This window comes from Mus caroli, unplaced genomic scaffold (assembly GCF_978045245.1).
Source record: "Mus caroli unplaced genomic scaffold, Mus_caroli_1 scaffold_4, whole genome shotgun sequence".
Lineage (NCBI taxonomy): Eukaryota > Metazoa > Chordata > Mammalia > Rodentia > Muridae > Mus > Mus caroli.
The window spans coordinates 122310542-122334590 of NW_028227259.1; the positions used below are offsets into that span (position 1 = coordinate 122310542).

General features: G+C 49.6%; 1 protein-coding gene and 1 non-coding gene across 2 annotated transcripts in view; both read right to left on the bottom strand.

Moving 5' to 3' along the window:
• The window catches only part of Fbxw8 (F-box and WD repeat domain containing 8), an 88137-nt gene that overhangs the window by 57532 nt on the left and 6556 nt on the right, over window positions 1-24049 (bottom strand). The window contains exons 2-4 of the mRNA XM_021162838.3: window positions 19032-19136; window positions 4184-4348; window positions 133-221 (exon numbers count right to left, since the gene is read on the bottom strand). Of these exons, the coding sequence (XP_021018497.1) occupies window positions 133-221; window positions 4184-4348; window positions 19032-19136 (359 nt within the window). The remainder of the gene's footprint in view (window positions 1-132; window positions 222-4183; window positions 4349-19031; window positions 19137-24049) is intronic.
• On the bottom strand, window positions 23894-24000 carry LOC115031162 (U6 spliceosomal RNA). Its single transcript, XR_003836785.2, has one exon. It is a non-coding gene; the product is annotated as a U6 spliceosomal RNA (small nuclear RNA).

A 24049-nucleotide genomic window follows, 5' to 3' on the forward strand; every position in this document is an offset into this window, starting at 1 on the left:
TGCTGGGAGTGAAGACTTCAAACCGGAGAGTTTAGCAGGGTCTGTGTGTGTAGCTGAAGCTGAGGTACTTGAGCAGTGAGCAGGGGGTGAAGATAAGGATTGAGCAACTTGAAAGGATATGGCTTTGCTTACCCAGCAATGACAACACCATCGTGAGAACGCACGTCACACAAAACAGCGTCAGGAACATGCTCCAGCTCGCTCACGGCACCTTTGCGATTCTGTGTGAGGAAAAGGGGTGTGGTTCGTACTATTCCTGGGGTAGCTCCCCAGGAATATGCTCTGCTCTCACCTACATGCCATAACCATCTTCTATGGTGTGGACCACATTCCAGTCAGTGGGCTGCAGAAGGATAAAACAGGGAGCCTGCCCAGGTTAGCCTCTAAACCAGAGGCAGTGTGGTCTGTGTGGAGCAGTGAACATGAGATGCTGGCCTGTGTGTCCCCAGAATGTCACTGGGTAGAAAGAAGTGTGTGCACACAGGTAAGTGTGCCCCCCCATGGCAGGGCCTGAAGTGGTGTGTCACATATTAATCAGCTCAGCCTGCAGGAAAGCACTTAGTGGATCCACAAGAGGGTTCCCAGAATAAATGAAAGGTGTCGTAGCAGACAGACAGGGAAGGACAGAGATAGCAGTCTAAGTCAGCGTCAGCCTCCTCAAGGGGACAGTCTGACCATTAACTTGGGTTGCTCCTTGGGAAAGTAGGTGGGGTGTTGAGAGAGGTGGGATGCAGCAGGCTCCAGCTGTGTGCCCTTGTGTGACTGCTGCGTTGTTTCCCATGATCACTGAAATGGACTTTCTATTGGTAAACTGTCATGAGCTGTTTGAACACACTGAGAAGCTGGCTCCCCCCACCTGCCCCCCCACTGTAAACCCAAGCATGGCCCTGTCTCCCTTGACAGAGAGGGGAAGGCAGCAAGCAGCTAGGGTACTTAACAACTCATCCTTAAGTGGGTGTGGTAGTGCACACATTTACTCTCAGCATGTGGGAGGCAGAGGCAGGTGGCCCTCTGGGAGTCTGAGGCCAGCTTGGTCTGCACCGCAAGCTCTAGGACAGCCAGGGCTGCAGGATAGACCTTGTTTCACAAAAATAAAAACAAACCCCTTACCCTTGAGCACTAAGGAGTTACTAGCTGCATGAAGGTAAATGACCTCCACAAGGCCACAAAGCTCCATTTTCCGATGGCATACAAACCCTGGGAAAGATGAGCTGGAAGCCCATCCTAGGTCAGCGCTCTCACGGGAAGCTCACCCACGCAGACAGCTCTCCACCAGGAACCCCAGCTGATGGCCTCCGCGTCCCAGGCCATTTGTCTGCTCTTTCCACTGTGCTGCTGCAGTCACCTGTGCTGGCTGTTGTGAGCCATCAGCTGTCTGTCTGCTGTCCGCTGTCTCTCTCGACACACCATTTATTCCTTTGCTACTTCTTGCTTAAATTTATTCATTCAACATCAAAAGTATAGGTATCAGACACTACGCTCCAATCTGTAGTGCTCAATTGTCATTAATCCAGAAAACGTATCAATTATTTTTTAAATCAAACAAGGGGACTCTGAAGGGATGTAAGCATCTCTGCGTAGGGAGTAGAACACAGTAAGACGGGTGAGCTCCACGGGAAGCACAGACAGCAGCCGTGTTCAGGAACACTACCCCATTCTCTGTCACTTCTGCTGGCCTGGCCCAAGGAGTCACACTAAGGAGCGTACATGCCACACCTGGTTGGCAGCCACACTGATGGATACGCTATTAGGAAAGAGATGGTGGCACCTATTCCATCAAAGCCAACGGTCATTAAGCAGCTAAGCCCTTGAAACTGGATGAGAAAATTTACACAATGACCCTAACTTAGTCCTTAGGCCAAGTCTACAGCTCAGGGGCAGAAGACATTCAGGGCAGTCAGGTGGAACTGAGCTAAAGGAAGGGAGGACCTCAGCAACCTGGGAGAAGGGATCAGAAGAGCTCTCTTGAGGGGAAGGTACTGATAGAAAGCAGAGGGCCTGAGATGAGAGCTGCATCCCAGGGCGTCAGTGGGCTCGGTGAAGTAGCTGCCTTCCCACCCTGGGCACCAAGTCACACTGTTACTGTTACTCATGACAGACTTAGAAAGCAAAGGGCAGCAACCACCAGGAAGAATGGCATCATGGCAGGCTTACCCACTTGTCCACCTATTTCCAGCTCAGCTCTGGACCTGCACTCATAGCCCTTTCCTGGGAGGAGGCCTTCAGAGACCTAGGGTCCTCTCTGGAGTTTCTGGACACTGACTGAGGAGTTACCAAGCCAACCACCTGCCCAACCCCTCCTAAAATGAATCCCAGTTGGGTCAGAATCACTGTACCTGCCACCTGGCCAGAGCCCTGAACACAGGCAAGCTGCACAGGGGACACATCAGGCCATCCCTAGGGCTACCTTCCCACAGCCACAGGCCAAGGTACAGTGTTACTGTGAGGCACCCGATTAGAATGAAGGCATTCAGAAGATTCACACCTGCCATGATGCCCTTGGCATGTACTGATGAAGGTTCTGTTTTAAACTGCAGTTTAGTGAAAGGTCACTTAAATGTCACCCAAGCTGTCCTCACTGTTGACAGGTCTGGAGTGGGCCCGGGATCCCACAAGTCCCTCTCACTGCTGTCCGTCTGCCAGATGACCTGACAGACAACTGCACACCACGCATATCTGGTGGCTTTGCACTGGTTAGAGAAAACCAGTGAACAGATATGGGGTGACATCACATCATCTTTGTAAACTAGTATGGGATGACAAATGCTCTTCACTTCTCCTGAGTCTAGCTGAGTGAGGACCTCCTGCCCTCTTCCCCTTGTCCTTTGCACATGCACACTCATGCACAAACACCATGCTCCCAAGCACAACAAAGCTACTGCTCTCCCTCAGTCAGACATCTCTGATTTCGAAGCCAGGGACAAGTCACTCTCCTGGTTCCCTCCTTTCTAGAAAAAGGAAGGTAGGGAGGCCAGCTCTAAGGCTCTCTCCACCCACCTTTGCCAGGCTCCGGGCTCCTCTGTGCAGCTTTCCTCCATAGATCACCCTGTCCATCCATCAGAGGCCTCATCGGGCTGGTGCACAGGTTCCAAATGAGCCTACTCCCTGTTACCTTCTGTGGATGCAGACATCATGGGCAAGCTAGATCTGACTTAGTTGGCAATGTCTTAATGGGCTAAGGAAGACTGGCTTGGCCAACTCTCCAGTGATGACTGGTTCTTAACTAGGAGCAATTTTTGCCACCAGGGGACACCTGGCAATGCCTGGAGACCTCTTGTAGTGCCACAAGAGGGGCAGAGTGCTTCTGACATCTAGTAGGGGTCCTGGAGTGCTGCTTGGCATGAGTGGGCGGATCTCATGTCACCAGAGCTGAAGCTGGCCAGCCATTCCACAGTGGGAAGCAGTACCTGCTCACTGATATTATAGATCTCATGCACTGGTCATTACTCAGGTTACAAGGTGACTAGGGACAGACATGCACTCTGGCCCAGTCATGACAGTCTTTCTTGTTTCAAAGTCTATTCCCAGCAACCTTTAAGTAGGAGAAGGGCTGAGTTCTACCCCATCTCCAATGGGTGAATTCACAGCTGCCTGGGTGGGAAGGCAGCTTAGCCATGCAAGCACCTTGCTGAGCCTCATAGAGCCCTGGAACACAACTCTCGACAGCTTGCTCCCCCAGAAACGCTTCTCTGCAAATGCTTAGCTGTGATCTAATGTTTCTGCAGAGCCTCAAAGTGATAAATGCTAGGGCGGCAAGCCAAGGGTTACGTGAGGGGAGAGCAGACAGCACTCAGCACCTCTCCACTTCTCTAGCAGCAGATCCGCCAGGCCCTCCAAGAGCTCACTGGCCTGTGTGTATGGGGCTGCTGCCTTGTCAGCCTCTGGGAAGTAAAGGAAGAGAAAGGGGGACGGGGCTGACAGAGCAGGACTCCAGTGACCCGAACCAGCCAGGCCAGGGGTTGTCAGACAGCCCACCTCAGCCCTCTCCTAGACAGCAGGTGGAAGCTTTAGGCCTGAGGCTGGGAGAGGGCCAACTCGAAGGCGGATGCTGAAATCGGCGGAGTCCACAGGGCCTGGGGCTGCTCAGCATACCTGCCCCCTCCACTCTGGGAATGAACCTCAGACCGCAACTGCAGGCCTGCCTGCCTGCCTGTCTCCAGGGATGCCACCAGCCACTGCCTACCTTCCAGTTGGCTCTTAATGTGTGCTCCTTGGCGAGGCACTCTTGCAAGATGAGCTTCCAGCAGGTGTAATCGGAGAATCTGCTGTGGGGAAGGTGCCCCTCCTGTCGGCACAGCCGGTACCACAGCACCTCGTCTTCAGCAATCACCTTCCATGTCTTGCTCACCTAGAACAGCACAAGTGATGCAAATGTCAAGATCTGCAATTAGAGAGGCCTTGCCGTCCAAAATCAATCAACACCTATAGCACAGCCCCAGGCTCGTGGCAGCAGACAGTGGCTCATTAACAAAACACTCCGAGGTGGAAAAAATACGAGCAAATGTTTCCAGTTTTATCTTTCAAGATTTCAAAACTGTTATACCACCACAACATCACATTTTAGATGGCATGATAAACTGTCATCTAACAAACGAAAGAGAAAAAAAATTACACAAAATGCTATCCAACAAACTTGAACACGGTAAGTAAGAACACAAGCACACAGCTTTCCAGAAGCGTCTGAGGGTCTGTGGACTGCACTGGCATGGCCATCTTACAGAGCGCGTGTCTGAGGGCCTGTGAGGTGGAAGGCTTTAATAAACTAAATCGATGACGGTATAAAATTAAAGTTATGCTATATGGAGAACACTAATATGCACACATTAAAAAATAGTAATTGCAATAATAAACTCCTCGAGCTGCTGAGCAGGACAAATGACTGCCACACAAAGCACAACTCTCCAACCCCAACAGTATGCAGGATATTGTTTTCCAGTATCATTAGGGATGCAACAGGCATACTTCATCACAGGACAACGTATGAAGCGGGTCAGAGTTCTCGGGGCCCCACAGACCACCGTAACCAGCCTGCAGCATGCACTGGAGATGCAAGATGGAGGTCATGTTTGCTGCCACCCCAAGGCTGAAGTGCACCCTGGTAAACAGGGGGGCCTGGAAGCTTACGAGATCCTATGCTGTTAACACTCTTTTGGGACCATGTCAGACTTTGGAGGAGGAGGTAAGAGAACACAGCTGGGACAGGGGTGTGAAGATGTCTCAAAATCTGCTGGTTGGGCTGGTGCTGTAGCTTAGTGGTAGCGTGCTTAGCTAGCATGTATGTGTGAGCCCTAGGCTTGATACCTACTACTGCAGAGGGGAAGGAAAATGGGTGGAGGATATGGGTCAGTGGGTCATATGTTGTGGCAGTGTGATGACCTGAGTCTGGGTCCTCAGAGCCCAGGTAAAGCTGGATACAGCAGCCTGTCTCCTCTGGAAAGGTGGGAGACAAAGAAAGACAAGAGAACCGCTGGTATCTGAGGGCTACCTAGCATACTATACACAGTGGTGAAGAGACTGTACCTGGGTCAGTGAGATAGCACATTGGGTACAGTGCTTGCTGCACAAGCTGACAGCCTGAGTTCAATTCCCAGAACCCACATAAGGGTGAGAGAGAACTCACTCTACAAAGCTGTCCTCTGACTTCCTCCTACAGATGTAACAGACATACACACCATATATTCATGCACACCATATACACACATACACCATACACTCGTGCACACCATACAAACAAATGTGCATACATGCACTTGACCTCACCTGGAGGAAGAAGGGGAGGACTGAAACCTGAGGTTGCCCTCTGACCTCCTGTGTGAACTGTGGCTTCCAAGCACCCACACCAAACATGTATCAACACATTCTCTATTGACATTTTAAGGATCTTGGAAAGAAATGAAAAGCTTGAAACCTTCTAAGGACCAAGTACTCCAATAAGCCAATAAGTAAAATAAAAATAAAGGATGAAGGCAGGGCATGGTGGCATATGCCTTTAATCCCAGAACTCATGAGAGGCAGGCAGTTATATGTAAATTCAAGGCCAGCCTGGTCTAAATAGTGAGTTCCAGGCTAGCCAGAACTACACAGTAAGACCTTGTCTTTAAATACAAAGAAAGAGGCAGGCTGGACTCAGTAAGAGGTGAGGCACTAGCCCACGAACCTGTTTTCTCTTCCTCCAGCTCCTTGACATGCGTAAGAGCTACCCAAGCAGAAGGATTGGGGCCCGCCCCAGAGCCACAGCACTCGCCCTACTGAGGAAGATGAATGAAAGAGCACTTAAAATATATAGTAATTTAAAGGAATGTATGCCACTGGGAAGAATGATGCTGTAAACAAAAAGAATCAAATATAAAACATGTAAGCAACCATGACAGGAGACCCTAACCCAGCAAAACAGCAGCAGGAAGACAAACTGAAGGCCAGATGCCTGGACAGGGGCTCACAGCATCATCAACAGTCACTGAAGCTATGAGGGGGATGTTTCAGAGTTGCAAGCAAGTAACTGCAGAAAATGCAGAAAACATTCACTAGAGGGCTCACTGACAAATATGAGAGTTTGGAGAACCAGGTCAGCTGAGATCATCCACTCTAAGGAAAAGGAACAAGGGCTATGGACAGCAACAGCAAAGTGCCCAAAATTCTGCAAACAGGGGGTCAGGGGGGATGGACACATCCAGAGGTAGAGACCCAAGCGAGGTGCTATGAGACATCTCAGTGGCTAGATTACAGTTCACTGTAACCTGGGCAAGAGCAGGAGAAGCCAGGGCTGGTGAAGCACTCCTAAAATGCTCACATTGGAGGCAGAGGCAGAGAGGTAGAGAGGCAGAGGGATCTCTGGCAGAGGTAGAGAGGCAGAGTTCCAGGTAGCCTGGTCTACAGTGAGAACTTGTTTCAAAACACCAAAAATAATAATAGTGAATATAGTGATATAACAAAGAAAATACTCAAGATTGCTAGTAAAATGGCACATTAGAAAATATGTTTAACTCAAGAAACAATGGAGGAACAGATTGACAGGAATGAACAGGACTAGAGAGCAGATTCAGCAAGTAAGAGCACTGGCTGCTCGTGCAGAGGAGCTGGGTTCAATTCCCAGCACCCACAGAGTGGCTCACAGTCATCTCCAATTGTAGCTCTATGAGATCTGACACTGTCTCCTGAACTCCATGGGCACTAGGCACACAAGGGGCATGCACACGTGCACGCAGGCAAATACTCATACACAAAAAATAAATCTAAAAGAGATGCAGGCTGGGCGTGGTAGTGCAGACCTTTAATCCCAGCCCTTAGGAGGCAGAGGCAGGTGGATCTTTGTGACTTCAAGGCGAGCCTGGTCTACTGTTCCAGGACAGCCACTCAAAAAGAAGCTGAAACTTACAAAGTAAAAGGTGGTTGGCTGTCCCGCCCCACGGCAGACATCACCACAGCTTATCCACTGTTGGACGCGGGCCAAGCACTATGAGCAGGACACCAGTGCCATGGCACACTTCAGGCTTCACCACAGCTCTGTGTGTGGACCACATGGCGGTCATTTTTTTTTTTTTCTTTCTTTTCTTTGCTTTGTTTTTTGTCTTTCAAGACAGGGTTTCTCTGTGTAGCCCTGGCTGTCCTGGAACTCACTTTGTACACCAGGCTGGCCTCGAACTCAGAAATCCGCCTGCCTCTGCCTCTCAAGTGCATACACCACCACTGCCTGGCTCACCAGTCACTTTCTTATAGGCACAAGCACATGGGACCCAGCAAAAGGTCAGAGCAGATGACTAAGAAGTTGCAAAGCATCTGTCAGTCTTCTGTGCCAGTGACACAGGCTCTCACTGAGAGCTAAGAGGAGCTGTGCAGATCAGCTGGCACACCCCAAGCCAGGAAGGCAGCCTCACACATACCCTTGGCTGGTAGATATGTGTCCAGACAACCTGGAGCATCCCTCCCAACAGTCTGGCTCAGCCTGCTGACCCACCCTGCCCCCGGCTGTCCCTGAGGACAGCAACTCCTGCCCATCACTAGCCCACTCAGCACTCCTCCTCAGTCCTCACCATGCCCTGTCACTCTACCACTAGGCTAAGCACTGTCCTTTCTCTTCCTTTTCCTTCAGTCACTGTCACATGGCTGGTTTCCATAGCTACCTCTCAGAAACTACTTAACATCTGTGAATCCAGACTACCCCTCTTTGATCAAGATACTCAAAACGGCACAGCCCCCCAAACCATGCTCTTTCAGATACCATGAACTTGACCCTGAGACAGGGTGGAGGACATATGTGTCATAGGCTGGTTTCCACCCCCAATGGCATTCACTGCCCTTTAGACACTAGTCCGTTTATCACTTACAGACAGATCATCATGGCTTCTCAGGGACAGTGTACTAAAAATAAAGCCCCTGGAACTGCTAAATGCACTGAACGTTAATAAAGGCAGACATTTTTTATTATGGACAGTCTTGTACTTACACCACTTACTTAAAATACTGTTAGGAGCTTGCAGCTACTACAAAGTTTCTTGCTGTACTTTCTCATTTTCCCATCAGGAACTTCAAGTTAGTAGTCATCATTCTTTAAGGTCTTTCAAAACATGAACTAGAGTCCAATTTTTACAAAGTTCCAAAGGGTGTGTAGGGCTAATGAGGTGGCACAGTTGTTTAAGAGCTCTGGCTATGCCTCCTTCTAGAGTTCAGGTCCCAGAACCCACAAGGTGGCTCACAATGGCCTCTAACTCCAGTACTGGGGGATCTGAGCCCTCTTCTGGCCTCCACCAGCACTGCACATACATGGTGCCATATATACACGCAGGCAAAGACTCATAAGCATACAACAAATACTTTTTTAAAAGTTCTAAACAGGGCTGAGTCAGCTCCATCCCACAAGCATGGGGCCCTGGCCATGGTGACATGCATTTGCAACCCCAGTGTGGTAACAGGGGTAGAGGAGGAGAGGGAGGGTCACTGGGGCTTGGGGACCAGCCAGCCTAGCCAGTCTAGTGAGCCCTAGGCCAATGAGACCAGTGAGAGAAAGAAAGAGAAGAAAAGAGAGGTGAGGGGAGGGGGAAGTGGAGGGGGAGGGGAGGGGAGGAGGGGAGGGGAGGGGGAAGTGGAGGGGAGGGAGCTAAACAGTGTAGACGTGGACAGCACCTGAGGCCTGACCCCATGCTGGCTCCACATGTATTCCTGTGCAATGTATACCTCATCCCTCACATACACAAAGTTCCATCATCTCTCACCTCCATGATCCTGCTGTTCCAGGCCTAAATCCCTACATTTCTGAATACCCTGCCTATATTAAATGCCGCCCCTCTGCCCACTCCTCAGATAACATGAGCCCCACTTGTGTCCTCCACAGAAATAGCTATTTCTCACATCTATCAGTCATTGGGAAAATGTGAACCGTGGGTCTTTGTGTCTTACTTTTAAAAGAATGAAAGTGAGGGGAAGCTAACCAAGACAGGGCTTAAGACAAACCACGGACCCTAGCCCACAGCCGCCGTGGATCCATTACACAACCATGCTGACACAGCCACACCATCAGTCACAAATCCCCTTAACTGCAACTGTCAGGCCACAGTCCTCTACCTCAGCCATAGGGCCCACACAAACCCTCATCTGAGCACACGTGGTCAGGCTGGAAAGAGCAGGAAAAGACCCAGGAAAGTGGAGCCCTGAGTTTGTACTAGACAGAACACTGTGGTTTTATTTCTGCCTTGTTTGGTCCACAGCTGAGCCGACCCATGACTCTACTGAAACAATGTCTGTGTCTCTGTCCATGCCAGGATGACACTGAACATGAGGGAGAGAAGGAAGCAGAGACAGTCGCAGAGTAGCCACACTCAACTCCAGAGTGGAAGGTGTTCCCTTTAGGCTTCTAGAACTCAGGATCTCATGAGGTCAAGAGCAGCAAAGGCTTGGGTTCTCTAAGGACAAGGTACTAGCTTGGCACAGGCTATGAACTACCTTAGAATTCATCATCACCTTTGACAAAAAAGCTCAAAGCTAGCTTTTATGAGAAACCTGTGCTCCAACTACTGTAACAAGCCACAGACGCTCAGAGACAGAGGCGCAGGCGCAGCCCCACACATGCAGCCCCAGGCTGACAGGCGCAGCACAAAAAAAGGCTTCTTGGAGTGTTGGCGAGCTTCCGAGGAGAGATCCCACAGTGAAATGAGTTAAGTCTGGTTTGAGCAACAAATTCTTTTGCTGGGACTCCTCAGGGCCTCCGTAGTCTGACAATGTGTATCTCTAAGAGAAAGGCACAGGAGACTGAGTTTACCACACCCAGCTGCCTCAGCCCCAGCTCTGCAGCTTACCCTGAGGCAGCATCCCCCCCCCCCCCGCCCCACCCCCCACCCCGCATCTCTACCTCCCCAAACTGGGCCTTCTGCAAGCATGCGCTGCTTGTCTCTGCCTGCCTGGGGAGGTTGGATCACAAGACTAAACCGGAGGAAGGACCCTTGAAAAGCTATCAGCAACCGGGTCACACTGCTCCTCCACAGAGGCCCCAATGTCTCTGGAGCATCAGGACCTGGGGCACAGAGACTGCAAAGGGAAGAACTGGTTACTTGAGACAGTCTGAAGCAGCCATGGGAACCTGAAGGGTTCTGGAAGCCACAGAAGACCTTTATAGCCATCTCCAAGAAAAGCACCATGCTGTACTAGGTCCATCAGCAGTGATGGCACAGAAACTGAGAACACAAGGATGCTTCGTGACCATATTCTGCAAGATAAATATTCAGAATAAAGCCTAAATTCTAGATGCACACATACACATCTCTTGGAGGATTTATAAAAGAGGGGTTATGACTGATCTCCACGATGGTCTCGACTGTACCTACAACCAGGGATTACACAGAGACATTCACCAACAGAGCCATCATGTACAAAACAGGGGGCTTCGTTCTTTTAAAGAAGAAAACGCGAGACCGTCTTTAAAGGATTTAACTCAGGAAACAGAAGGACACAGTTAAACTTTCACAAGCGAATCTGAAAGGGTCCCACCAAAGAAAAGCCTTTCTAATGGTTTTGATTTCTTATATCACAACCCAGCAACTTTACAAGCCTGAATTTCCAAAGGTCTAATGGTCTTTAATAGCCCAGGATTGGAATACCCAGCTCAAAGCCCCACTGAGCGAGCCTCAGCTGCAAGAACTTGCTAGTAAAAGTGGCTCCAGCATTTTGCTTTATAGCACCACTGTGAATTACCACATTGAGGAAAAAAGCCCTTGGCTAAAAACCTGGCTGTATTAGCTGTGCCTGGACTAGGCTTACCAGTAGGCAGGGAAGCATGGCTCTCTCCACCTGGGCAGGGCACCATGGAGCCAGGCCGTTCTGTGCACTCCTTCTCTCGGCTACCTACCTGTGGGCTCCTGACCCCAACACACGGAGGTCACCCTCAAGGAGGCCGATGCCTCTGGACATTTTGGGGTCCTGACCCACATGGCAAACAGCACCACTTATACCTTTAGTCCCTTCTGCTGGCCTGAAAGCCTCCATGCCCTAGTGCCAGGCTTCTGTGGGCCCCAGCTGGTAGGGAGCAGCTGCTTTGGAAGGCGAAGAAGCTTTAGGATGTGGGATATAGCTAGACATAGGAAGGGCCTTAGGGTTTACAGCCCAGCCCTCTTCCTGCCCTCTCTCCTCCTGCTGCCACAGGGCCACCTTTAGTCATGCCTACTCTGTAACCAGGGTCTGTCCCCTCGTGCTGTAAGCCAAAGTCAACACTTTCTCCCTAGGTGACTTGTTGGGCATTTGGTGACAGGGACAAGAAAGGCAACTGAACTGCTGTCTTCTTCCTGCTTCACAGATGATCCCATGCCTCCTCATCACCGTCATCCCGAGCACCCTCCTGATACTCACTTCACCATGTCCCTTCTCTTGGTCTCTGGCTTTAACACTGCTGATGTTCTGAGAGCACCCAGGGCTCAACTGGAGACTCAACCACAGTATCGCCCTACTCCAGGTTGTCCACAAACTTGCTCCCAAGGAAATGGCACTCATGCTCCCAGCCGTCCTAACCAACCACTCCTTGATGCAGCCCCTAGGCAGTGCAGACTCGACCCACTTGTACGGTATAACTCTCAGTGGATCACATGTTCTCTCCTCTCTGAGACTGCACAGTACCCATCCCCAGCTGCGCTCTTGCCTTTTACCTACACTAGCCTGCCTATCCAGGTACCCGTGGCCACTTTCACTCATCAGGACTCTGTCCGGCCCCATCTGCAAAGGCCTCTTACACAGATCCAGGACCCCAGTGATGTCTTTGTAAGAGGAAAACATTAGCCGGCCACTGTGCACACACCACAGCCCAGCCATTTTGACTCTCCTGCCACTCGGCATTCACAAGAGGCACCTGCCTTGGGACGTCTCCATGGCTTCCCCTCCCTGTCCCACCTTCACTGTAAGGCCCCTTCTCTGTTCTCTACCAACTCTACCCTGCTTAGGAGGTGCTCATCCACAGGACTGGTGCCCTGCAAAGCAAGTTCTTCACTTTGGCACTTGCTGTCACAGGAAGAGCACCTGGCCCTCAGTGAACCAACCCTCTGAATGAGAGGAAAGGGTGAGCTCAACTCCTCAAAAATGCAACTTTCAGACAAAGGGGCCTGTCTTAGTCAGGGTCTCTATTCCTGCACAAACATCATGACCAAGAAGCAAGTTGGGGAGGAAAGGGTTTATTCGGCTTACACTTCCACATTGCTGTTCATCACTACAGAAGTCAGGACTGGAACTCAAGCAGGTCAGGAAGCAGGAGCTGATGCAGAGGCCATGGAGGGATGTTCTTTACTGGCTTGCTTCCCCTGGCTTGCTCAGCCTACTCTCTTATAGAACCCAAGACTACCAGCCCAGGGATGGTCCCACCCACAAGGGGCCTTTCCCCCTTGATCACTAATTGAGAAAATGCCTTACAGCTGGATCTCATGGAGGTATTTCCTCAACTGAAGCTCCTTTCTCTGTGATAACTCCAGCTGTGTCAAGTTGACACAAAAATAGCCAGTACAATTGACCCCTTGTCAACTTGACACACAAACACATCACTAGTAAGCCTCAACTCTTACATTCTTATTCATCCCCAAGATCTAAATAACTTTAAAAGTCCCACAGTCTTTACATAATCTTAAATTTTCAATCTCTTTAAAATATCCATCTCTTTTAAAATCCAAAGTCTCTTTACAATTAAGTCTCTTAACTGTGGGCTCCACTAAAACAGTGTCTTCCTTCAAGGGGGAAAATATCAGGGCACAGTCACAATCAAAGGAAAAATCAATCTCCAACTGTCCAACGTCTGGGATCCAACTCACAATCTTCTAGGCTCCTCCAAGGGCTTGTGTCACTTCTCCAGCCATGCCCTTTGTAGCACACACATCGTCCTCTGGGCTCCAGATGCCTGTACTCCACTGCTGCTGCTGCTCTTGGTGGTCATCTTATGGTACTGGCATCTCCAAAACACTGCATGACCCCTTCAGTCCTGGGCCTTCAATTACAACTGAGGCTGCACCTTCACCAATGGCCTTCCATGGCCTCTCACAGTGCGGAGCCTCAGCTGCTCTGCATGACCCCTTCATGCCTTCAAAACCAGTACCACCTGGGTAACCCTTACACATTACCAAGTCCCGCTGCAGAAGGAGTACAACCTTGCCTATCTCTGGAACACAGCCTCTTTGTGCTTTCAGAAAACACTTCCCAGAAGATGTCACCTTAACGATGCTGGTCTCTTCTTAATCACCACTAATTTCTTAGCTCCAGCTAACCAGCATCAATAGTCCCAGTAATGCAAAGTTTTTGCTTTAGTAGTTCTGGTATCTTGTTAATCACAGCTGATTCTTCAGCCCCAGCTAACCAGAACCACAGAATCTTCACAACCAAAGTAACAATGGCCCTGAAAAAGTCTTTTATTTTCCCTCTGAAATTTCACAAACCAGGCCTCCATCTTCTGCACTGTTCTCAACATTATCTTCCAAGCTCCTACACAACATCTGACAGAGCTCTTAACAACAAATGGATCTTCAAGCCGAAAGTTCCAAAGTCCTTCCACAGTCCTCCCCAAAACATGGTCAGGTTGTCACAGGAATACCCCACTCTGCTGGTACCAATTTGTCTTAGTCAGGGTTTCTATTCCTGCACAAACATCATGACCAAGAAGCAAGTTGGGGAGGAAAGGGTTTATTCGGCTTACACTTCCATACGTTCATTACCAAGGAAGTCAGGACTGGAACTCAAGCAGGTCAGAAAGCAGGAGCCGATGCAGAGGCCATGGAGGGATGTTCTTTACTGGCTTGCCTCCTCTGGCTTGCTCAGCCTACTCTCTTATAGAACCCAAGACTACCAGCCCAGGGATGATCCCACCCACAAGGGGCCTTTCCCCCTTGATCACTAATTGAGAAAATGCCTTACAGTTGGATCTCATAGAGGCATTTCCTCAACTGAAGCTCCTTTCTCTGTGATAACTCCAGCTGTGTCAAGTTGACACAAAAATAGCCAGTACAGGGACGAACCGCTTTTGTTTTTATGAACCTACAGCCCTGACATGCACTGTGCCAAGGAGGCTCTGATTTTCTCCTGCCTTCTACATTTTCTTTCTAATGTTTCAGTCCTAAAGATTTCCTGCGCACTGGTACAGCCAACAGTAGGCAGGCTTTCCAGTAGCCACCACTCAGTCCACTGATTCTGTTTCCTGCAGCTCAGGACCCTCCTGGAGTGGCTCCACCTTTCTCTAAGCCTCTGTGTAAAGACAGCCACAGAAGCCAGGGACTAGAAGAGGCTCCTGCCACCAGAGCTGCTGGAATTGAAGCCTGTGGCATCATGGTGTGAGAGACTGCTTGGCCTTACTTGGTGATAGATCGGTGGCTTGCAGACTTCAAGATCAGAGCTGCACGGAGAACATGCAAATGTTAGCATTCTGACGTGGACGTCTGGCCAGCTCATGACATTACATGTCCACGACAGCCGACAGCTTGGCTGTGACACCCTAGGATTCTGCTCCAGAATTGCTAGCTTGTCTTGGTCCTGCTGCCTCTTGCTTACTGGTTCACTGTTCCATCTTCCCTTCCCTTTACTGGCTTGAAGACGGAGTCTTACTATGTAGCCCAGACTGGTCTTCAATCTACACGGGCTTCCTGCCTCAGCCTTCCAAGTGCTGGGATTACAGGTGTTTACCACCGTGCCTTGGATCTCTACGTGCAACCTCCTGGCCTTTACTTGAAAACTGTGACATTACTGTGTATGCAACTCTATCACTAAAACTACACATTCAGAGATACACACAGCTATAACATTTGACCAAAGGCTGCAAGGGACTGCTGGGGCTAGGAGTGGAGAAGAAGCAGCAGTGAGGTCGGTGTGGCTGTGAAGGGTACAGAAATCCCTTTAGTGGGCCCTGTGTATGACGACAGTGGTGGGGATCACTCATATCTACACCCACAGTAACAAACAACGGAACTAGGAATACAGAGCAGAGCACGGGAAAGCAGGGAAATCTGAGAGGACACGATGGAGGACCAATGTCAGTGTCCCCGACACTACTGCTGCTGGGCACATGAGGGATCATGCAGGAGAGGAGCTGACACAGACACAGCCACTGCCTGCCTGGCTGCAGCTGCCTGTGCACTTGGAATTACTTTCACATTTTAAAAAAGAATGTTGGAGGGGCCAGAGAAATGGCTCAGCAGTTGGGAGCACTTGTTGTTCTTGCAAAGGATTAGGTCTCTGTTCCCAGTGCGCACGTGATGGCTTACAGCCATCCACGTTACCTCTGACCGCAGCAGGCACTAGGCATGCAAGTGGTACATATGAAAGCTTGCAGCCAGGACACTCACACACAAAATACATCAGAAAACTGAAGAGAATGCTGAATTGGACATGGTGGCACATGCCTTTAATCCCAGCACTCAGAAAGCAGAAACAGGCAGATCTCTGAGTTTGAGGCCAGCCTGGTCTACAGAGGGAGTTCCAGGACAGCCAGGGAGACATCCGGTCTTGGGGGTAGAGGAAAGGAATAAACCCCTGAAACCATTCCTCTTCAGAATTACTCATGTTGCTATACAACAGCAGTTAGTTTTCTCATAGAAATGAAACCATTTTGTAATTCTAAAATTAGCAAACGTCTCGATATGCATGGTGAAATATTACCTTTAAAATGCTAGGACTCCTGTGGGCACGGAAAAGAATGGACACAAGATGACAAAGAGCCAAGTGTTAGAGCTGTCAGACAGTAACGTGCTTCCTAAAGGTCCTGCCACTCCCATGGCCTTCTGGATGAAGCCCTCCCAGCACAAACAGTGCTCACACGCCAGCACCCAGGGGTCGGCTGCTAGCAACGGTGGAGGGTCAGTATGGAGGCTGCCAGCTGAGGGGAAGCACTTTGGTGCTGAAAGCATGGGACTCAGAAAGCAGAGAGAAGAGACGCAGGGGAGGCAAAGCCTCAGCAGAGGGCAGACATTACATCTCTGAGGCTTCCCTCGGCAGGCCTCCTTACAGTTAGTCCAAGAGCAGCTTGGCATAAAGAGCTAAGCAACCAGTTTCTCCACAAGCACAAAGCTAGTTCAGGGTGCCAATTCCACACAAAATGGTCTCATTTCAGTACTGTCCCAAGGTGCCTAAGACTATAAAGAGAGAGAGAGAGACAGAGCCGAGGGAGCCCATAAAGAAGCAGGTCCCCACTCAACAGAATGGCTTTCTCCCTGCTTCAAAAGCAAACACACCACAAGAACAAATGAAAACACTGCTTATTTTTATTACTTTGTAGTTTATTTTAATGATGATGGAAACCAAGCCAATGCTACTGACTACAGGCTGTCTGTCCACTGTTGTCTTCATGAAAAACTGTTAAAGCCCAGCTTCCCATCACAGCCAACTGATAAAGCCATGAAGAGGCTCTGGTTAAGAATAGCTTCCACGCTTCCACGGTATACACCCTGACACACACGCACGCACACACACACACACACACTGACTCAACATGCACACACACTGGGAAGCATTAGTGAGATCTAGACTAGTGTGCTGCACATTAAGTAATTCACACCTGCAGGATAAGTGCCCAGCAGAGCCCAGCTCTCCTGAAGAGCAGCCCCACTGTACCGAAAGGGCCCCCTCCCACCTGACCCTATCATGCCCTGATGAACTCTTTGGACAGAAAAACAGAGTACGGCTCTCCACAAAACGGGAGAACAGAGCATCAATATGAAAGCACTGTTCCTTCAACAGGAGCCCACGACCAAGAAAGCAGATCAGAGCATCTGTGCAGGACAGAGCTGGCAAGAAGAGTCCAGGGCTCCGGCCCTTGCACCAGGCTCATCTCTCTCTGCCCTCGTTCTCCACTCTTGGGAGCAGAGCCAATGAGAAAACAACAAATTCTCAGGAGGAGAGACGACCTCACAGGTGCTCTTCACTCTTCCGTTCACACCCTGAGTGTCAAGGTTTCCCTGACATCATTTCCTATGCACCCACGGCAGCAAGAACACATGCTAGCATCTGCACTTAACCACACTGCTGTGATCACACACCAAAGGTGCTCAGCATCTCCAAGTAACTGATGAAGCAGGTACTTCTGGGCGGTGTTTACTGTGAACAAGGATGCTGAAGTGTACCGAGTGCTTGTTCTGTATGCACTGAGATGTGACATACTCCGTGACTTCCATGCTAGTCATACTGACCACACGCAGATGCCCACAGAATGATGTGTAGTTTTGCACTGATGGCTTGAAACCCAGAGCCTCACACTAAGCAAGCAGTCTAACAGGGAGCTCCATCATTAGCTAAATGCAACTCTGTTTCTCTTTCTGGTGTGGCGTTAGGGATTGGGCCTTGAACACTCACTCACTCACTCCTCACTCACTCACTCACTCAGATTTAATGGACACACAGATTTTGACAACTGAAAAAAACAAACAAACAAACAAAAAATAAAGAAAAAAGGTGATTTAATTACATGCTTGTGGACAAAAAGATGAGAGCAATTTTAAGGGCATAAACCCCAGACTCCCCAGGGCGTACCTGGTCAAAAATATGAACCACTGCAGCCCTCAGCCCTCCATGGTATCCTGTTGCAGAGCACTGCCCACTGAGCTGACAACTGTCACCATCATCAGGGCAGCTGGGACCACTGGCAGGGGCTTGACTCAAGCTACTGACCTCCCTCAGAGACAGAGGGGTGGGGCCGGCCAGTAGAGCCTCACTGGAGAGTCATGCTCCTCCCAGCCAGGAGTATGTAATTCTGCCACACAGGAAGTCTCCAGGGAACTGGAGTATGAACTATCAGATCAACTGAAGCGGGGCTCCATCTATGCAGCTGGGGTGCACATCCATGCTGGGGTGGGGCTTTCTGGGTGTGGCCACTCTGGGGTTCCCTATACCGTACAGGTCTACCTCACTCATGCTCTGTAAGGAAGCCCAGTAGACTCACAGGCTCCCTGGGCAACACTTTGGTGCAATTGTACTTTGGCTTGTCATTAGTGCCCTGATATGCGTTTATGTCTCCCCAGGGAAAGAGTTCCCACAACACTCGTACACACAACCAAGCTAGCCCAGGTTCCACTCCACGGGCCTATGGCGTGCACAACGCTTCTTCCTGGGCAGTTCCTCCAATGTGTCCCTTCTCAGTTGCCTCAGGAGCGGGGTTCTGCTATTTAAAGGGTAATTTAAACTATTTGTCTAAAACATGACTTCACCAACCTGTCCCTGGGCTGACCCTAATGACTAGTCTGATTTAAGAGCTACATCTTTGTTCTAGTACATGTGATATATTAACACAGGCTAGCTCGCTGCAGGCAGAGCCCAGGATGTCAGCCATAATTCAGCCTTGGTACAGAAGACGGTCACCAGAAGAGGAATCAAGTGGGAATGTGGAACGGGAGCCTGGAGTTCCTGGTGGCCTTCCTTTAAGGAAGCGGGCATGCTTGCTTCTGTCAGCTCTGTCAACTGTGTGGTTCTGCAGATCCACTGTTCATGGGGCTCCTGAGCTGGGTCAGAGCTGGGGACCTGGGCCACGTGCGACAAGATCTTACCTGAGCACACAGCCCCAGTTCTCTGGGGACCCTGGGCCACATGTGACAAGAGCTTACCTGAGCACACAGCCCCAGCTCTCTTCTGTTCAGATACTGGAATATATTGATGGCCAGTTCGTAAGGCAGACGGACATCAAAGAAGGGCACGTCATCCAGCTCATTCTGTGGAGAAAGAAGGAAGTCGTTCAGGGTGAGGCTGAGAGCAGGCTGTGCTTCGAGGCCTCCATCACTGGACACTCCTGCTGGTGACCACAGCTGAGGCTGTTACAGGGAGAACCTGAAGAAATGGGGTCTCTGGCCCCCCACATCCACCTTCCTTTCAGTCACTATGAAATGAAATCCATGTGACTGTTTCCCATGATGCTCCAGGAGAAGCACAGATACTGTGGGATTGGGTGAAGGGGTACAAAGGTGTGGCAGAAGCCTCCTGACTTCTAAGGAAAGAAGCTGAGGCACCAGCGGGAAGCAGGCCAGCCAAGCCTCCTCAACACCCAGGGTGGAGAAGTACTGACCAGGTCACTAACATGTTCTTATGGGGAGAGAGCAGGGTGGAGGCTGCTCAGCTGGAGGGCAGGCCCACCTCTCCTCAGGAGAGGAGTCCTGCTGGTTAGTTAACCTGAGCTAGCCAGGACAAACAAAGCTGTTCTCCAGTGTTATTTAGTAAGGCACAGCCACAAGAGCGTGCCTGCCCTAGGGGAAGCAATCAGAGATGAGGTAAGAGCTTCAGCTGAAGGATAAGGTCAAGCGGATCTCAGCACACAGAAAACCAAGAGGGATGGGCAAAGGCCAAATGTGACAGGAACACCCCAGGTCCACCTGCCAGCCATCAGAGCGTTGCTTCTCAGCTGCAGAGCATGCCCTTTGTCCCAACAAACTAAGCATGGGAAGGAAGCTCATGTTTAATAAGCTCTGGCTGACATCGCTGACTTGAAGGCTGGAAGCTCACTCTAAGTTTCCACAGTGAGAGGGGTCCACTTCAGAAAACAGTCTCCGCTGGACTAAGGAGTGTGGGCACTGGTCAGACTCCCCCAAGACTGAGTGTAAAGAATGCTGGCGAGTCATGTTACTCATCTAGGAGTCTCAGCACTGAAGGAGAATCTGAAGCCTTAGAGGAAACAGCGTGTTTGGCTGCAAAAACAGGCTAAGCACATAGGCCAAAAGGCTCTCCCGGGAAAAGATGCTGACAGGTCTCTGCAGACAAAGGAGGAACAGAATGTTCACTCAGTGGAAGGATGCTGGCCGTGCAGAAAAACAGGAAAAAATTTGCAAGGATAATTGGAAGACATGGGTCCCGCCTAAGAAAACAGTTGCCAGGACTCACATCGGGCAAGGTCCTTGCCTAATGGCTACCTTAACTCACTGATGAAGAGTACCACAGACAACCAGATGCAACTGGAGACACCTCAAGCCCCTGTGGGAGTCACTGCTGGTCTGTGACCTAGCAGGCAAACACCGGGTAAGAGGCTATTATTCACAAAGCCACCCCGGATGGCCTCCTGCCTTTTCTTCTACATTATTGTGTCTGTCCACATGGTAAAGAAACAAGAAGAAAAAGTCTCTTTATCCTCACACAGCCAAAGCTAACGCAGGGTGAGGCTAAGCAAGACACACTGAGATAGGATGAGGCATGCTCTATCAAGCTGTGGGCTTCTTTACAGTGGGCCACACCATAAACTGCCCTATGATGACACAAAGCCATTCCTCCCTGCAGACACTGCTTGTATTTGTGTGTGGAGAAAGCCCTTGAGACCGAGGATGCTGTCGGGCTGCCACCTAGACACCTGGCACACATCGCCAGCCAGCAGTTACAAGCCACGCCAGGACAACCCAGTGACAGACAACACGGATAGTCTCAGGAAAAAATGGCACAGAAATATTAACAGCAATGCAACATTGTAAAGAACATCAGCTGACAAAGGGGACAGCACAGCTCTCCAAACTCAAGCTCTAGACAAAAGAAAGCACCTTGCTGGTGAGGATGTGGCTTTATGGCTTGACCATGGTGCCAAAAACAAGTCTCTGCCTCTCAGTGACTCCCAGTGTGACACTGAAATCACACATGGCATTGTTTTAATGTCCAAGGCACCTCCTAGAACTAGTGCCCCAAAATTCCATGGGCAGGGCTCACAGCTCTTTCTCAGGGATGCTTTGTGTGAGCTACATGTTGAGAACCATGGCCCTAAATCATGGGCAGATAGAAAAATCCAGATAGAGGAATCACACAAAGGGGCTGTATTATGGCTAAGGTCAGTACATACTGGATTTTCCCAAGTCTATTGGCCTCACTCCAAAAAAGCGCTGAGACAAACTGTGACAGGATCTGTCCCCAGAGAGGCTGACGTTCTACTATAAGCCTAACTCCATAAATGGACAGCCTTTGTACCATCGTGTTAGAAACTTAATCTGCCTTCTCCTGTTCAGCAGAAAAGGGGGAATTATAATTACTAAGACCAAATCAGTGCAGGGGGAAGAACCCGACTCCGAGATGCACTTCCCAACACGTATCTCTGGGGCAACTGCCACTCGGGTGCTCTCTCAAGATGGTGCTTAAACAGATCTGCTGGGCCAGGCCGCTTCTGCTGACCCTGGGATGGAGAGACCTGCTGTCTGCACAGCTTATCTCAAGCCCTCATACTGCACAGTCCCACTGCAGGGATGGATGGCATCCAGTTTCACTTGTGGCTTGAGAAAATAAGCTGGTAGACCGGGGAAAGGCTCAAACACTCTCAAAATCAGCACCCATTTTGTCTTGAAATACCTTTCCTGCACAAGCAAAGAGGAATGTCAAAGTGCATCAAGATATCAACAGAGGCAGCATGGGAGCTAACTCCACAGACTTCTGTTCTTCTCAAGTCCCTAGATAGCAGTACAGGAGGCACACCACCCAGCTTAAATTAATGTATGTGCAAAACACTGTGACTTCAGGAACATGCCTAGTGTGGAGGAAGGGAGGAGCTGTTAGCAGATGTATGAGAAACGGCCTCTATATTGAAAGAGGTAAATCTTTTATGGAGCTAATTCATCACATATAAAACAGAATAAATACAGGAGATGGTCCCCAAGGTATCCAGGTCTCATTAGTAAGTTAGCTATTTAGAGCTTAGGAATCCTTTCTCTTGCTATAAAGAGAGGTTAAGTTCCTAAGCAGGGCACAAAAAGCTGATTTATCTCTTCACATCGAACGTAATCCCAAACCCAACTACAAGAGCAAGCAGAAGTAGTCAATCAAGCTCTGGACTGCCCACAGAGACAAATGCCACCTACAGAAGGGAACCTGCCCAGTACCTTGCACACTATTCATGCCTGGGAGACGCCTGAGATAGATTTATTTAGAACTGGTTTTAAAACTGTGAGGTTCACTCTCATTCCTCACCTGCTGGTAATTTCCCAGGAAATATCTGCTGCTCTTTCCAAATACATGAGACTACTTTGAGCCTTTCCCCAGTCTACCAGCTTATTTTCTCAAGCCACAAATGAGACTGGATGCTATCCAGTCCCATGGTGGGACTGTGCAGTATGTGGGGTGGAGGTAAGACCTGTACACAGCAGGTCTCTCCATCCCAGGGTCAGCAGAAGGGAGGCAGGAAGGGCAGCTATGAACCCGAGGATTCCCAGGAGGCTGGGTGTGGCAATGAAAAAAATCTCTGTGGCAAACCGGCCAGCCTCTGCTTTCAGAGCCCAGCTGAGACGACACTGGGATCGGAGATTCAGGATCTGGGCTGGACAGAAGGCAGAAGAGATGGCGGCAGGGTCGCAGGAAGAGGGTTCAGTTCAGGAAGCACAGGACCATGCTTGGGAATTGCTGGTAAGTGACAGCACAGCCCACCGTCAGCGTCTGAGATGTTGTGGAGCTCGGCGTGAGAGTGTGTTAGGGCTCCTAAGGAGAGAGAACGTTAACAACGGCGGAGCAGCAAATTAAGGGAATAATAATAATAGAATTGCAGGGGCTGAAGAGGTGACTTGGTGGTTACGAGCAGTCACTGCTCCTGCAATCCCTAGGACCTTCTGTCAGATAGCTCACAACCCCCCAACTCCAGCTCTAGGGAATGTGATGCCTCTCCTGGCACCACACACAGACTGACCGTGCACAGATACATACATCATTTAAAATAAATAACAATTGAAAGCATTAAACTAAGTGCAGGGTATGACCCATGTGACCACTCAGCTTGCATAACCATGAAGCCACTGGCACCAGAGACTTTCTGCCAGCCCCTCCCCCATCCTCTGCAAGCCCCTCGCCCTTCCAGAAAACCTTGCAGCACTAGGTAAGACTGAGCGCCTCTCCTTGAAGACACTCTCCACTCTGCCTAGGGTTTTTCCTCTCCAGAGCACTTGTTTGCCCGGCAAGTATCCACATAAACAGGTCAGACTTTGTCTTTGTTCACTGCTGTATCCCCAGAGCTTAGAATAATGCCTGGTGCTAACAAGCCACTTAATGAGGGGGACTGAGGAGGGGATGGGTGGGTGGGTGGGATGGACAGTCGGATGGATGGATGGACAAAGCCCATACTTCTTCAAAGAGCAGAACCTTCCAGTAAAGACATTCAAATTTGTTTTATTAAATACACAGACAGATCATGGAAAGAAGCCCCCAAGCAAGGGCCTCATAGTTCATAAATAACTTTTTTATACTAATTCCTATATTTCATCCCAGAATAAAAGCATAAACATACTTATTTTGATTTAAAATCAAAACAAAGATTTAACAGAATTTGTGAACTGAGGAGAAAACCTGGGTCTTAGTTCCCAGCACTGCACACAATATTCTCTCTGTAGCTGATGGGACAGTCATCTCCAGTAATAATGGTGAGAATGATGTGGGATAATCATCTTGGTCTCTCCATGTTTCTCTAATCATGTGTCCTTTTTCTTCACATTTCAGCTATGAGAAAAATGTATGTATATCACAGCTCAATGAAATGTATTTTTTCTTCAAGTACAAAATTTCTAACCCAATCTAGGGGCCATGCTAATCTTCTCTGTATCGCACCAGCTTCACTCCATGTGCTGCCGAAGCGAGCACACAGAGTAACATTTTTAAATGAATGGCATTGATAAGAACATTTTAGTTA